Source organism: Lagenorhynchus albirostris, chromosome 6 (assembly GCF_949774975.1).
Source record: "Lagenorhynchus albirostris chromosome 6, mLagAlb1.1, whole genome shotgun sequence".
Lineage (NCBI taxonomy): Eukaryota > Metazoa > Chordata > Mammalia > Artiodactyla > Delphinidae > Lagenorhynchus > Lagenorhynchus albirostris.
This window is the reverse complement of record NC_083100.1, coordinates 115,359,328-115,374,697: the sequence shown is the minus strand read 5'-3', so window position 1 is coordinate 115,374,697 and position 15,370 is coordinate 115,359,328. Positions and strand designations below refer to the sequence as shown.

Sequence of the window (15,370 nt, the reverse complement as noted above, 5' to 3'; positions counted from 1 at the left end):
GATGAACTCTTGGGCAATGAAATGTTTTTTTAAAAAAAAACAAAACAGGGACTTCCCTGATGGTCCAGTGGTTAAGAATCTGTCTTGCAACGCAGGGGACACTGGTTCAATCCCTGGTCGGGGAACTAAGATCCCACATGCTGCAGGGCAACTAAGCCCGCATGCCGCAACTGGAGAGCCTGTGTGCTGCAACTACAGAGCCCATGTGCTCTGGAGCCTGCACACCGTAACAAAAAAGATCCCGTGTGCTGCAACTAAGACTAGGCACAGCCAAAAAATAATAATAATAAATAAATAAATAAATATTAAAAAAAAAACAAAACAGCAAATGATTCCAACAGAAGATAGTGATTCCTTTTGAAGGGCAAAAGTCAGCTGTGATGGGGACACAGCACATCAAGGGCTTCCATGGTGCCTGGCTAAATTCAATTTCCTGACCGGTGTGAAAATTACAAGAGTGTTCACTTCGTTATAATTCTTTATACTATATATTTCTTGTGAGTCATTTTCTATGCTGTTTTTATTTCAGAATAAAAAAAAGGTTTTAAAATTAACAATTCTTTTATACCAAACATACAATCAGCATACACACCTTTGATTCTCTTGCTATTTTTTACGAGTTTGTTCAACTCAAAATCCAATAAGGGGCTTCCCTGGTGGCGCGGTGGTTAAGAATCCGCCTGCCAATGCAGGGGACACGGGTTCGAGCCCTGGTCCAGGAGGATCCCACATGCCGCGGAGCAACTGGGCCTGCGCACCACAACTGCTGAGCCTATGCTCTAGAGCCTGCAAACCAAAACTGCTGAGCCCAAGTGCCACAGCTGCTGAGGCCCACGCACCTAGAGCCCGTGCTCTGCAACAAGAGAAGCCACCCAACGAGAGGCCCGCGCACCGCAACGAAGAGTAGCCCCTGCTCACCACAACTGGGGAAGAACCTGCGCGCAGCAACAAAGACCCAACACAGCCAAACATAAAAATAAATAAATTTTTTTTAAAAATCCAACAAGATCCACACATTGAATTAAGTTGACACCTTTTTATATTTATTTATTTATTTCTGGCTGTGTTGGGTCTTCATTTCTGTGCGAGGGCTTTCTCTAGTTGCGGCAAGCGGGGGCCACTCTTCATTGCAGTGCGTGGGCCTCTCACTGTCACGGCCTCTCTTGTTGCGGAGCACAGGCTCCAGACGCACAGGCTCAGTAGTTGTGGCTCACAGGCCCAGTTGCTCCAGAGCATGTGGGATCTTCCCAGACCAGAGCTCGACCCCGTGTCCCCTGCATTGGCAGGCAGATTCTCAACCACTGGGCCACCAGGGACGCCCCAGCTGACACCTTTTTAAAGTCTCTCTTGAAGCTCCTCCTTCCCTCTTTTCTTTTCCTTTTAACTTACTTTTTGACAAAATCAGATTATTTTACTAAAAAGCTTTCCTCATCCTAGCTTTTCCTGACTGTATTCCTGTGATATTGTTTCACATTTCCTATCTGCTGTATTTCCCGTGAACCGCTTTTAGATCTACAGGCTATGATCACACTCAGGGTTAACTGGTTTAGCAAAAACTGTATCGCCTCTCTCTTCACCTGTGCTGTATAAATAAAGTCTGGTAGGCAGTTTTTTGTGTAGATATTTTATTTTTCCTTAAATGAAAATAAGTGCAAATTATATTTTTATAATATGTTATTTGAAGATTTAACATCATCAATTTTGCTTATTATTTATAAACAAATTGTAAATCCTAGACAATTTCAGGTAGAAAAGGTATAGTTCTGTAATACAATGCCAGGACAACTGCAATACAGCCGATCAAGATATGCAACCACTAAAGAATACTGTCACATGTAAGCACTGAACTCACCTGCTGGAAGGCTTGAATTGTCGCTGAGTAGGAGTGAAGAGACAGACAAAATTTCAACAGATTCTGCTGTAGTCGTGACAGAAACTGAAATGCAACTTCCAATATTGCATGATAATAGGAATAATCAGTACCTGTCAGGAAGAACATTAACCAAAATAATTCTATATGACTAGAGGTATCCAAATAAGATAGTTCATAAAGTATAAAGCTATGTGTTACAAAAGCATACTGATTGCAAAATGTTACCATTATACTGTCCTGAACTGCTGTCAAATGCTTAGAATTCCTTGAAGTACACCATGCAATTGGACTTTTCTTCCTTTTGTTCAGACTATTCCCTCTCCCTAGACTGCAATTCTCCCACTTACCTGGATGACTAACTCCTACTTTCTTCCTCAGGAAGAATTCAGCTGTGAGAGCACCTATTCCAGGGAGGCACCGCCTATCCCTACCCCATGCCTCACTGGACCAAGTTCATCTCTTCTTTGCTCCCATAATATTTCTTCGCTTACCTCTTTCACTTAGCACATCATTTACTCATTTACCTACTTACTAACTGCCCCTCCAAAGAGCCTTTGGGGCCCCAAAGCCCGAAACTATGACTTGTCTTTGTAACCACAGTGTCTGCATATGTTATCTATTCAAATAACCCAACAGGATGGAGCAGTGTGATGAGGAAGTACAAGATATTAAAGAATAATAATGAAACTGTAGTTTGGGGAGAAGCATTAAAACAACTGGAACACATTATCTGAGGGGAAAAAAAACGCATGTACCAGTATGAAAAAATCCCCAGGATATATTAAACGAAAAGCACAAGGTACAAAACAATGTATATAGTACGCAATTTTTTCTTACTCTTAGAAAGAATAAGAAATAGGAATACATACTTATGTATTTATTGTAAAAAAGAAAAAAACACTTAAGACTAAACAAATTAATTTAAATGGCTATAAAAAGCCAAGAGAAACAGGAGGAATAAGATTTTTCTGTGTATAGCCTTTTGTATAGCTTTGACTTTTAAACCACTATTATCTATTCCAAAAAGAAATTTAAGAAAAATATTTCACATTTAAAAAAGCAAAATGGGTTTTCCCTGGTGGCACAGTCGTTGGGAGTTCGCCTGCCGATGCAGGGGACATGGGTTCGTGCCCCGGTCCAGGAGGATCCCACATGCCGTGGAGTGGCTGAGCCCGTGAGCCATGGCCGCTGAGCCTGCGTGTCCGGAGCCTGTGCTCCACAACGGGAGAGGCCACAGCGGTGAGAGGCCCGCGTACAGCAAAAAAAAAAAAAGCAAAATGTAAAAGGTTCTATGTGGCATTAGCACCTTCTAAGTAGAAAAAGAGATCAGAAAGAAATATCTTAAAATGTTGCCAGAATGTTAACGGTGACTATCATTGGGTGGCGGGACTATGACTAGTATTTCAAATAAAATGTTTAATGTACTTTTATGGTCACTTCCAAGAATTCATACTCCCCTAATTTTAACCAGGAACACATCAGCATTTATATTGAAGAAATTTCATTTTAAACGTCAGAATTCAAAATTCATTACAAAACTCACTTTGATAAATTTGTTTTATGAAGTCATAAACTAAAATGATTTTTTTGATAACTCAAACAACTCTAGCTGACTCCAAATTATGTAACTAAAGCTTACAAATTATGTAACTAAAGCTTACAAATTATGTAACCAAAGCTTGTTCAAAACTTTTATGCACTTAAATCACGAAAAAAGATTCAGACTTGGCTTTTTAAATATGTATTAATTTTTAAATATCATAAAGTTAAAAATCAATTAGTCAAATATTAACAGCAGTCACATAATTTTTACACATTTTCTCTTCAACAAGGACTTAACGCCTGTCAATGTAATACTCAAGGTTTTAACTACTCATGTATCAGCATCTTTGACTATTAATGTTCATACTCTATGTAGCTTATATTGAATTGGAAAATGTTTGTGAAAGCTCATCAGAAACTGTAAACAAGTGATACAGTTTACCTTGTCATTAATTTGACACCTTGACACTCCAGTTGTGTGTGGCTGGCATGCATAATGGAAAACATTCTGGATGGCACTAACTTAATGATAACAAACTTAACAGATAATAGATCAGTTGTATAATTAGTTCATAACAAAAGAAAGTGAATCAAATCTGATGGTTATTAAGTAAATGCTAAATGATTTTAAAAGAATTTGACTCCCACAAAATATTCATGTAGCACTTTCAATAAAAGAACACAAAAGAACAAAAACAAGGGGAGAAACAAACAAAAAAAAATCAAAGGTAGCTCTTATCACCAAAGTTATAAACTTTTTCAAAAATAATTACTAGTTTATGTTGACTCTGCTGGCTACCATCACAACTCTAGTCATTAAAGATAAAAATGTATTCCATTAACTGCCATGCCACACATACTCTGAAAGAGATCAATTTTTCTAATATATTCCCAGACACCGAAGTCAAAGAAGCATTTGCTTCAATTTTACCGTGATGATCTGATGATCCAATATTTTGACTGGCTTCTACAAAATTCCAAAATTTCTCTTGACTGTCTTCTGCTAAAAACTCACTGAGAGAAAAGGGGGAAATATCAGAAATAAAACAACTTAATGAAATGTAAAAATAGATTTTTAAGTTACCAAATGTCCAAAGCTTGGCTTTTATTTGATAATATATATTATACACGAACATGTATAACATATATTTTCTAATGATAAGCAAGTCTTACTAGCTTATTAGCTATTAATAATTAGCTTAGTAGTTTATTCACTTAATAGCTTAATAGGTATCCCTAAAGAAACCTAGAATAATAGAAATGTTGTAACAACAGGGAAGTCCCAATATAAAGAAAGGTTATGAAATCTCATTTGTGAAAATGCTGTCAGTAGTAGAAGCAGAATTAGGAAATTGATAATTCTAGTACTAGTTCTGCTCACTCATTTTCTGAAATACTTTGCAAAGAACAAAAAAATATGTTTTCGCCTAAGTTTCTCCCAAGGAAAACATGAACCCTAGAAAAATTTCTAGGAGACTAAAGGCAGCATGTCGTAACCTTTTTACATCCACAAATCCAAATTTTCAAAATCACCAAATATTAGTTTAAAGTTAGCACTGATTTAATAAAATCAGGTCTTAGAACTTAATGCCATCTTAACTTTTTCCTTGACTTTACACTACTGTACTGACCTAAAATAAAATGGCTATTCTACATTTCCCTGCATTCAAGAGCCTAAAATCCCTTAAAAGAAAATGCATGTACTAATTGAATGATTCATGTAAATCGGTAATCTTCTCCTCCAAGGCATACCAATGTAGTGGCGGTCTTTCCCTGCCTGAAAGCAAACTACAGATCTGGATATCAGCTTACCTAGCCAAAGGAAGACTTTCCCATTACTTGTCAACACTGGGCTGTACAACTCTCACTCTACTCCACAGCTAGACACAGAAATATGGCAACATAAGAAACATTTCCTGGTAATGCACAGCTTCTCTAAAAATAGGTTTCTGAAAATACCCATCATCATAATGTATTAAATTATTTAGTGCCTCCTTGAGTGTGGCATTTTCTAGGCTTTCGAGTAACTGACATAGACATCATACCAACCTTATAACAGCTTATAGTCTAAGAAAACAGGTAGTAAAACAGATAGATTATGATATGCAAGTAAATGCTTTGTATTCTTTGTAAGAATACAAAGTGAATCTTAGCTTAGATTCCTACAGAGGCCATATGCACATAAATATATACTTTTCATATAATTACAGGAAAACTTCTTAAACGTACATTCTTTTTCACCCCACTGCATAAATAAGTCTTACAACGTCTAAGTGTCAAACAGCCTTAAGAAAATTAATTACCAGATCCACTGAAATAATCCATGGAAGACAGGAACAATACAAGGTGTTATTAAAAGGAACGCTGCCATTTGTTTATAGTATGCTTAAGTTTGTTTGCTTTTTGTTTTAAATTGTTTTTTAGCTTCTGATACCTGAGTAAAATATCGATAAAACTTCCACTGAGTAAAATATTGATAGTTTTACAGATGACATTATACGATGTCTGGGATTTGCTTTAAAATATTTTAGCGGGAAAAGGTAGGAGGGTGGTGGTGGTGATGGTTATTGGACTTGAGTTGACAATCACTAAAACCGGGTGACAGGTAGAGGGAGAGCACATTATATATATATACCATTCTCTCCACTTATAAACTTGTTAACTTTCTTAAGGGCACAGAGTTAGTAAATCAAAAATCTGGAATTTACATTCCAATCTCAATCACTCAAATCTATCATGCTGCATTCCCAGGCCATTATAATATCTCAATAAATGATTGTATAAGCACTCAATAAATGATTGTTTCAACTTTAATGATAAACTTTACTTACACAATATTTCTTTTAGTAACTACAGCTGCTCAAAACATACTCAGAGCTCTACTTCAATTAAATATATATCACTTCATGGACAACCAGAAAGCTACAAACCCTTCATTAGCATCAGGTCCAACTTAAAAATACACACAAGGGACTTCCCTGGTGGCGCAGTGGTTAAGAATCCACCTGCCGATGCAGGGGACAAGGGTTCGATCCCTAGTCTGGGAAGATCCCACATGCCGCAGAGCAACTAAGCCCATGTGCCACAACTACTGAGCCTGTGCTCTACAGCCCACAAGCCACAACTACTGAGCCCGCGAGCCACAACTACTGAGCCCGCGAGCCACAACTACTGAAGCCCGTGCGCCTAGAGCCCGTGCTCCGCAACAAGAGAAGCCACCACAATAAGAAGCCCGTGCACCGCAATGAAGAGTAGCCCCCGCTCGCCACAACTAGAGAAAGCCCACGCGCAACAACGAAGACCCAACACAGCCAAAAGTCAAATAAATAAATAAATTTATTAAAAATTTTAAAAATAGAAATACACACAAGAATAGTTTTAGTCCCTAAGGGCCAGAAGCAAAAAAGACAAAATGTCTGTATTAGCTACATGCCTCAATGTGTGGAAAAAGATTCTGGCCCTTCACCCTCCCCGCAATAGACAGTGCTGTGATCCACCATCAATGTCTGCCATGGACCCAGGAGGGAAGGAGAGTGGCCTCAGCTAGCTCTGGAGGTGAATATAGAGTAGTTTCAAAAAAGCACAGCAGTGTTTTTGAGTTGCCTACACGTCCCATTTCCTTGGCAAACTGTTCGCAAATAGCCACAGAAGAGAAGTAAAAATAATGAACCAAAATGGCAAATGGCCAGGATATCATGAAAAGGCGCTATGTTTGTTATGGATAAGTTGCAGCAAAGGAAACAGTTTACAGTACTCACTTCACAGAGATCAAAGAAACTGAAAAAAAACTGATCAACTAAGGCTGACAATTTTAGCATACTTTCTCAAAAGTCCACAAGTATATGCCATAAGACTCTTCTAAGACAATATACAAACACCAAGAAATTTGTTAGTCTAAGTGAGAGTAATGGGACGTAATCCAGTGAAGAATGTTAAGCAGAATATCGTAAAACATCCGTTACGGTTAGTTGCACAAAATTATTTAGAAAGTGATAGTAAATCTCAATGACTTAGCTTGACACCAGATAAATCATCCAAAACAAGATTAGCAGAAAGGAAGAAAAAAATGTTCAGCTACAAGAGTCCTGGCTCAGGCAGTCCAGGACCTCACATGACCTTCAGACACTTCACTGTTACAACCACCAAGATCTAACAAAGCGTGGACATTTGAGGGGCTCGACCTATTTATCAAATTAGTTATTGTGACATCACTATGAAATACATGCAGTGGAGTTTGGGGGTTTCTGGGGGTGAGACGGGGTTGTTGGAGTTTTGCAGGGGGAGGGGGTTTGCCATTTTATTGCTGAGGAAAGGGAGGCACAGAGAAGTGATGGGAGAAAGTCTGTGCAGCAGAAAGTTGGGGAGGCTCCTCAGCAAGTCAAGACGGGCTCCTACGCGTCCCACGTTCCCACTGGCCTCTCCTCAATCCTGTACCAGAGGAGGCTTTGCCTTAGAAAGCACAACTATCCGTATACACTACCAACACAACAGACTCTTCATTCACATCTTCCTAGGGATCAAGGGGAAGATGTCAGAAGATAAAATTAGACCACAAAGTTAACTGATATAACACAACAGTTCAAATTTCCAGCTATATCAAATTCTGAAAGTTACCAAATGCTCATGGCTCACCTACCTAAATGTATGCTTTGGAAAGATTCTCTACAGGTCCTAGCTATATATATGTTATTTGAGATACAATAAAAATAAGTTTCCCTCTATAAACAAAAAACTGACTAAAAGAGAGGTATCTGGTTATATTTATATTACAAACACTAAATAAAACGTACACTTGGGTTAAAATCTCCCAAGAAATCATTGACTATATTGCATTTTATCAATTTTAAGACACTGTCAATTCTTTTTTCCAAGTTTGGGAGATCTTTTTTTTTTGGCCGCACTACATGGCATGCAGGATCTTAGTTCCCTGACTAGGGATCAAACCAGCACCCCCTGCGTCGAAGGCACAGAGTCTTAACCACTGGATTGCCAGGGAAGTCCCTGGGAGATCTTCTTTATTGAGAAACTGAGATGTATGTTTTCTTTTTTCCTAAAAACATATGTGTGGTTTCTACGATCCATCTACTAACTCCTTCTTAGGGTTCACTTGAGCTGTTGTCAAGTTTCCTTCAACTTTTATTTTCTTCTGTACTCCCCAGACCAGGGAATCTCTTCTAGCTTGAGAGATAACAGTGGGAAGCTTGATGTGATTTACTGCATATTTGCTATGCTCTAAATCCCTTCAAGGTCTAGGCCTTTGAAACTCATTTTCTGCACCAAGACCCTAGGAACAAAGAGGGATAGAAATGGCTATGTAGGGGATCAGGCAGACAGGCACAAATCATCTTCTAGAGTTTCCTGTAGCCCCAGATGGTACAGTCCCAGCAGAGGAGCACTAAGATAGAGATGGGGTAGGAGACTGGGGTCCAGTATGTTTCAGGAATAGCAGGATGAAATGCTGCCCAAAGACACTGTCAATTTTAAGACATATCATTGTTTTATGAAACACTGAGTGAAAGATGCCACCAATTTTAAGATAACATATTGATTTGATTAAATGCATCCTGATTTTGGAGATGCTACAATCGGATAAAATGTGGCCACTTTCTTAGCTTCCCCCTGCACTCTCTTATGTTGGGGTCTCCTTCCAAGTTCTTGGGAGGGGCATGTCCTCTTCCCCCACCTTGCCAAGCTCTCTTCTCTTCCTTTTATTAAACACCTCTTAACACCTTCTTCAAATAAATAGAAAATTGCTTTTAAGTAGAACTCTCTCTTCCTTTATTACCACATTTACACTTTTCCTGGAAGATAACATAATAATTTAACCAATTCAATATATTTGTCTAAAGAAATCCCTAAAGATCTCTATCATCAATTCAGTCCTAGCCTGCTGACAGATAGAGTCTGTGTCCTAACAGCCTGTGAACGGCACACAAGCACAGTGCACACTGAAAGAAGCTCTTACTAAATGCATATGATGAGAATCTCACTCCCTAAAAAGCTCCTGAATATTCACTAGCAGAGCCCACATTTTCACTCAAACACGTGAAAGAAAAAAAATGTCTTCTTACCTGGTTTCTAACAACAACGGAGTGGAAAACCATTTTGTTGTAAGAGAGGTTGTAATGGCTTTTGAATCTGCCTTTGCTGAGGAAAACAGCCATAGTCCAGTGAGTACAGTCAGAAGGCCCATTTTATGGCAAACCCCTAAAAAGGGAAAAAAAAAAAGTTTCGCTACAAGGCAATGTTTAAACCTGAATCTTAATAATTAGAGATAAAAAATAACATGACTATCACAGAAATAAAAATGCTTCCGAAATATAACAGCACCTACTATCTAGATAGTTCAGCAGACCTTTAGACACAACTAAAGGTGTGTCGTTCATTACACTCTCTCCTACAAAGGCTGCACTTCATCTCCTGGGTGCCTATACCATACAGAGATATAAAAGTCAGCTGGTGGCCCAGAAGGTTGCACACAATCATACTTTATGAAGCAGGAGAGTAAATAAAGCTTAGACAGGTGAAAACACAAATGAATGGTGTTACAGGTTGAACTGTATTCCCCCAAAAAGATAGAGTGAAGTCCTACCCCACCCCAGTACCTCAGAATGTGAACTTGTTTGGAAATATGGTCTTTACAGAGGTAATCATGTTAAAATGAGGGCATCAGGGTAGGCCCTGGTCCAATGACTGGTGTTATTAAAAGAAAGAGGCGGGGCGGGGGGGGAATGTGGGCAGAGAGACAGGCATGCAGAGGGAAGACTACATGAAGAGACACAGGGAGAATGCCCAGTAAAAACGGGGGCAGACACTGGAATTACACCGCAAGCCACGAACACCCAGGGCTACCAGACGCTGGAAGAGGGAAAGATCCTCCTCTACAGATTTCAGAAGGAACGTGGTCCTGTGACACCTTAATTTAGAACTTCTAGCCTCCCAAAATTCGTGAGACAATAAAGTGCTGTTCTAAGCCACCCAGTTTGTGGTACTTTGTTATGGCAGCCTTAGGAAGCTAATAGGGTGGGTCGCGAGTGTAAAATCAAATACAGGTTCTGGAATGAGGAAATGTAAGCACTCAATAGATCCCCATCTATAAAGTAAGAAAGTTGGAGTCACTGGTGAATCAGCAGGGCCACAGAATGCAGGCCTCCTAAATCCCCAGCAGCAGCCTCAGCAAGCATGCCGAGAACCTTGGGGTCCACATCATTTCACAAAAGGTCTCCGGCTGCAGGCTTCTTTGATCTGTGTTTTCATCCCTGGAAGTCTGCCTAACACAACCTAATCAGACTTCCACTGTGATATAAAAAGTCAGCATCCAAGTTCTACCCATTTGAATGGGAACCCAAAGGGGACAAGAATATGTGGGAAACACTAAACCAGACTTGTGCTTCTGAATGCTAAGGTTTGGTAAAGCTCACCCCAATTCCTCGACGTCAGTTATAATACACACTGTTGGGGAGAGACAGCCCACATACTGGAGCAACCAGTCAGTATCTTCCTTTTACAAAAAGCTTTATCATTTGTGCCAACATCTTGCTTCATATGACACACAATATCTCTAAAGAACAATGGTCCGAAGAGAAATGAATTCTACCAAATAGAAAAGTTGCTTTTAAAAGAGTCTGAAGTTCAGGCACTGCCAGCTTCTTTGGAAACAAAAAAAAATTAATATGAACAACCTATTTATAAATAAACATTAAAAAAAAATCAACATCGATAAAGACTAGGACTAAGCAAACTAGACCTCTGACAATGAAACCTGCTGGCCCTGATTCCTGGCTTGGGGGCGGGGGAGGAGAAGTCCAAGTCGATGCAGGCCCCTCTCAGAATGTAGCAAAAGTTACTGACATTTCCCGCAGAGGAGAAAGTAAGGACCCAAACTTTTACATACAATTTCAGCCCACTCAACTCTCCTACACTCTAGCCTCAGAAACCTGCACCTCATGATAGAACAAACACGGGTTAGCAAGACGAGAAAGCCTTTAGAGTCAGGCACCTGTGGTCAATTCCTGAGTTTGCTACTCACTGGCAGTTTCACCACAGGCACCTTACCTGATAACTCCCTCGCCCTTAGTCTCCCACTCTCTCAAATAGGAATAACAGTACCTGCCACAACATGCGCCACGAGCGAATTGAGAAGGCAACGTGAAAGTCACTTTGTAAAGTGTCAAGTACTACACCAGAACTAACTGCTCCAGTTAAAATATGTAAGGAAGAGAAACTAGAAACTGTCTTCTAAATTACAGAATAATAACTCATCGTTATTACAAGGCCTCAAAAATATGCTTTGGAAATATATCCTCTGTGGCTAGGGAAAAAAATCAACAAAATCCTCCCCCAAAGTCACTAAGTTTCTAAAGCGGAGACAGCGCATATGAGCTATGTTCAAGCAGTATTAATGCTACAGCTATGTTCACCATTTTTCCTGAAGGGACCTAGACGTGTAATCCCCCAACAGTGGTGATTCCAGACGAGAAATCAGATGCCTCTGCACAGTACTGCCAGGCCGAGGGCATGCACAGAGTGGGGAGGGGACAGGGAGGGACCAAAGGCCCCAGGAAACACCCGCACTTACAGAGCAATTACTCCAGGCGAATCACTCTGGACAGCGCCACTGCCAAGCACTCTGCAAACTCGTTACCCAGCCCTTTCACACAAGGCCCCAGGAGACTGCAGCTCCCGAGGGGGGCAGCCTCGTCCACTTTGTCCACCAGAGCCAACAGCGCAGGGCCTGGCAAACAGCAGGTAGTCCATAAATACGCTGCATGATGCATGAAACACTATCATCCCTACTTGAAAAATAAGAAAATGGCAGCTCGAAGAGGCTAAGTAACTTGCCGGACTAATAAATAGCAATGTTTGGAACCCACATCTGCCTGTTTTCAAAAGTTCCACAATACCATGCTCTCTGCCCTGGTCCTCTGGCTTTAAGAAGGGGTAAGAATTCATACTGTGTAGACCCAGAATGAGCAAAGGACTTTATTACAAGACCTAAGGCAAGTCCAAGACTTTCTAGTGGCAGAGTCCTTGGGACCCAGGTGGCTGAGAGAGGTACAGCTTCAACTTGAAACCAAGGGTGTGAGCCTGAAGTTGGGAGCAAACCAAACCAAGCCACCAGCCTGAACAGATCCATACTTGGGCTGGCTCTGGGGACTGAACGTGAGCTCCTCAAGCACAGGGAGTTTCGTCGGTCAGTCACATGCCTAGCATAATGCCTGAACACAGGAGGCACTCAAAATAAAATAAACACAGACTTTGTTCATCAAAGGATGAATGAAAGCCACTGGAAGAAAGGGATGTGGCACCAAGAGTAAAGGCGCTACAAAAAGCCTAAGACTTAAGAAGGGTGAAAATGAAAACTCTACGTACCATGACTCACCCAGAGATCCCCCTGCCCTGCTTTAAAGAGACAGAGTTTCTGGGGCACAGTACAGCATCAGTAGAGATGGGAAAAAGAGGAAAGCTACACATTAAAGAAGAGCTTTCCCAGACCCCACATCCTTGATACCACAGGTAACACCAGAGGAAAAGGTTGTCCAGAGAAGTAGAAATAAGAACGTCACTGAGTGGCCTTTTGTTTGAGGATGGCTTCATTCTACAAGATCCCTTATCACTCTGACCCTCTGACCTTAAAAGCTGTGAAATAACAGCTGTCAGAATCTGCAGCGTGGCACTGCATGATTATAGGCATCACGCTTCCAGCATGATGGATAAATTAAAAACAGTCTTTAAAAGGTTCTACGCCCAAAAGATTCATCTAGTAAGATCTAGTGTGTGGCCCGGTTTCTTTAGTTTAAAGACACTATCTCTTGCTCATTTATCAAAAATATTAATCAAAATTATATTATAGCAAATGTTTTTCACTTTTGGAAAACAGAAGAGGCATAAAATTATAAATCATCATCAACTTTTTCTCTTTCCATTTTTAAACTGAAGAAAATAGCTTACAAACTCAAAAAAACCTTGCAGGGTGCAAGTTAATAAGTAGCCATCCGAGTTTCAACATATATGATAACAGCAAGGAAAAATACCAGGAAGTACTCTTCTTGAGAAATAAATTTACTTCTGAAAAATTTAAACTTAATATACACTTATACCTGTTAGCAAAACCCATTTGCTGTGAACCACATACATGCAATTTCAGGTTAAAATTAGATACTATACATGTAATATGAAAATGATCGCAAGTAACTGGAGAAAAAGTCTAATGGTATTTTCTCCATAGTTCAATTTATTCTCCTCAAGTTAAATATGCACTGTGAAGATGCCCTACTACTGTACAAAGCAACGTTTATTTCCTTCAATAAAAATGAGTTTCAGCTAAGTTTAACAAAAGGAAGTCAAATGGAAAGGCTACAATCAACCCAAACTTTGTGTTGTTGTCATATAGCTATTTAAAATGTCTTCAAACATCACACAGTAAAGTTGGCTGGCCAAGTACACGATGAATCAATGTTTCCAATACAGTGTAACACAGTAAGGCATAAGACCCCAGGACTTTGAATGAACAAAATATGCTAGTTCTCAAATCGGGCAAGAAATGCAAAACGATCTAGAGATTCTGGCCAAGGAACACGAAGAGCTCCCACCCATAACTTATTGGCGATGTACGCTGATCTTTCTCTTCTGGCAGGTCCCACACTAAAAGTGAAACCGGATCATCCAATTTTCAGCCACCAGATCCTCGTATTAAATGAAAACGTAACCAATATTCATCACCCGAATTCATTTTAGGGAAAAAAGAAATCTATAAAAAGATCCATTCGTTCTCCAACCGGAGTCCTGCAAACTGCTGGTTCTCAGCCTACTTGGGGTCAGGCTTGGACGAAATTCACGTTAGGGCACTTCCCCCACCTCCGTCTGCACTTGGGCACACGGGTCTCGAAGCTCTTCAATGAAGGTTCAAAACGGCTAAACAGAGCCCGCGACCACCCTCGCAGAGACGGTATGTGCCCAGATGACACCGAGGGACAACTCGGGGGACTCGCAAAGAAGGGGAGGGCTGGGATACAGGAGGGGAAACTGAGTCAGGGAAGAAACGGAAGCTCAAGGTGACCGGGACACAAGGTGGCCTCGCTCCCCAGACCCTCTCTCCCCCCGCGAGAACTCCCCACGCCCCCCCCAGGGGTACCTGTCACCGGCCGCGCAGCGGCAGCACACGCGCCGCCCGCAGACCCTTTCCAGTCCATGCCGGGGCCGCGCTTCGTCCACGACTGCACCTGCGACAACGCCGGGGCGGGGCGGCGCAGCGGCGGGGCGGCAGCAGCTGCGCCAGTGAGCGGCCTACACGCGCCTTTCCCGTGGCTCCTCTCGCAAGCCTGCCTTGCAAAGATAGAGCCCTGCCGCCGACCGCCCTTTACTTCCGCTTCCTACTGGCTAGAGACGGAGGACTTCCGGCTACCGAGTCGCAGCCGGAGCCGCCCAGAGCGTCTCTCGGCCGCCATCTTACATCCGACGAGGCCCCGCCTGCCTCCTTGCTCTTTGCAGTTCAGTGTGGTTAGGGAGGCGTCGGTCTTCGAGGTCGTGGGGTCTCGTAAAGGGGGACAGCTGAGACCCAGAAACTTCTCTATATAGAAAGTGTAAAATTTTAACTGACTTTTGATTATATGACACAAACAGTCCTTCGCTTGAGAATGGCAGAGCAAGGACTAAAAACACTTGCCTTAATCTGATAGATATATGTCTCTGCTGTGCTTAAGAACTTCTGTAGCTGACTACTGGGCTTTCTGTTCCTTGCTGGACTAAAAGGAGTTCAAATAATTTTAAGGAATGGAAATGACTGTTTTAAAATTTATTTCTTGAGGGAGATTTTGTGTTAGTAGATTTCTGTTGTGTGTTTTTAAAATCACTTCAGGTGATGCTTCCATAAAAAAGGAATTGTTTAATTCACTGAATTACAGTTAGTTTTTTGCTCTCTGTTTTAACTTGGTCTTCTACTATTGATGCATGAAT

General features: G+C 41.0%; 1 protein-coding gene across 4 annotated transcripts in view; it reads right to left on the bottom strand.

The window, feature by feature from the left end:
- UGGT1 (UDP-glucose glycoprotein glucosyltransferase 1) overlaps positions 1-14,760 on the bottom strand; it is a 124,294-nt gene extending 109,534 nt beyond the window's left edge. For all 4 annotated transcript variants that reach the window (XM_060153115.1, XM_060153117.1, XM_060153116.1 and 1 more), the window contains exons 1-4: positions 14,550-14,760; positions 9,487-9,622; positions 4,347-4,429; positions 1,853-1,983 (exon numbers count right to left, since the gene is read on the bottom strand). In XM_060153115.1, the coding sequence (XP_060009098.1) occupies positions 1,853-1,983; positions 4,347-4,429; positions 9,487-9,622; positions 14,550-14,607 (408 nt within the window). In that variant the 5' untranslated portion in view covers positions 14,608-14,760. The remainder of the gene's footprint in view (positions 1-1,852; positions 1,984-4,346; positions 4,430-9,486; positions 9,623-14,549) is intronic.
- Between the last annotated feature and the right edge of the window lie 610 nt (positions 14,761-15,370).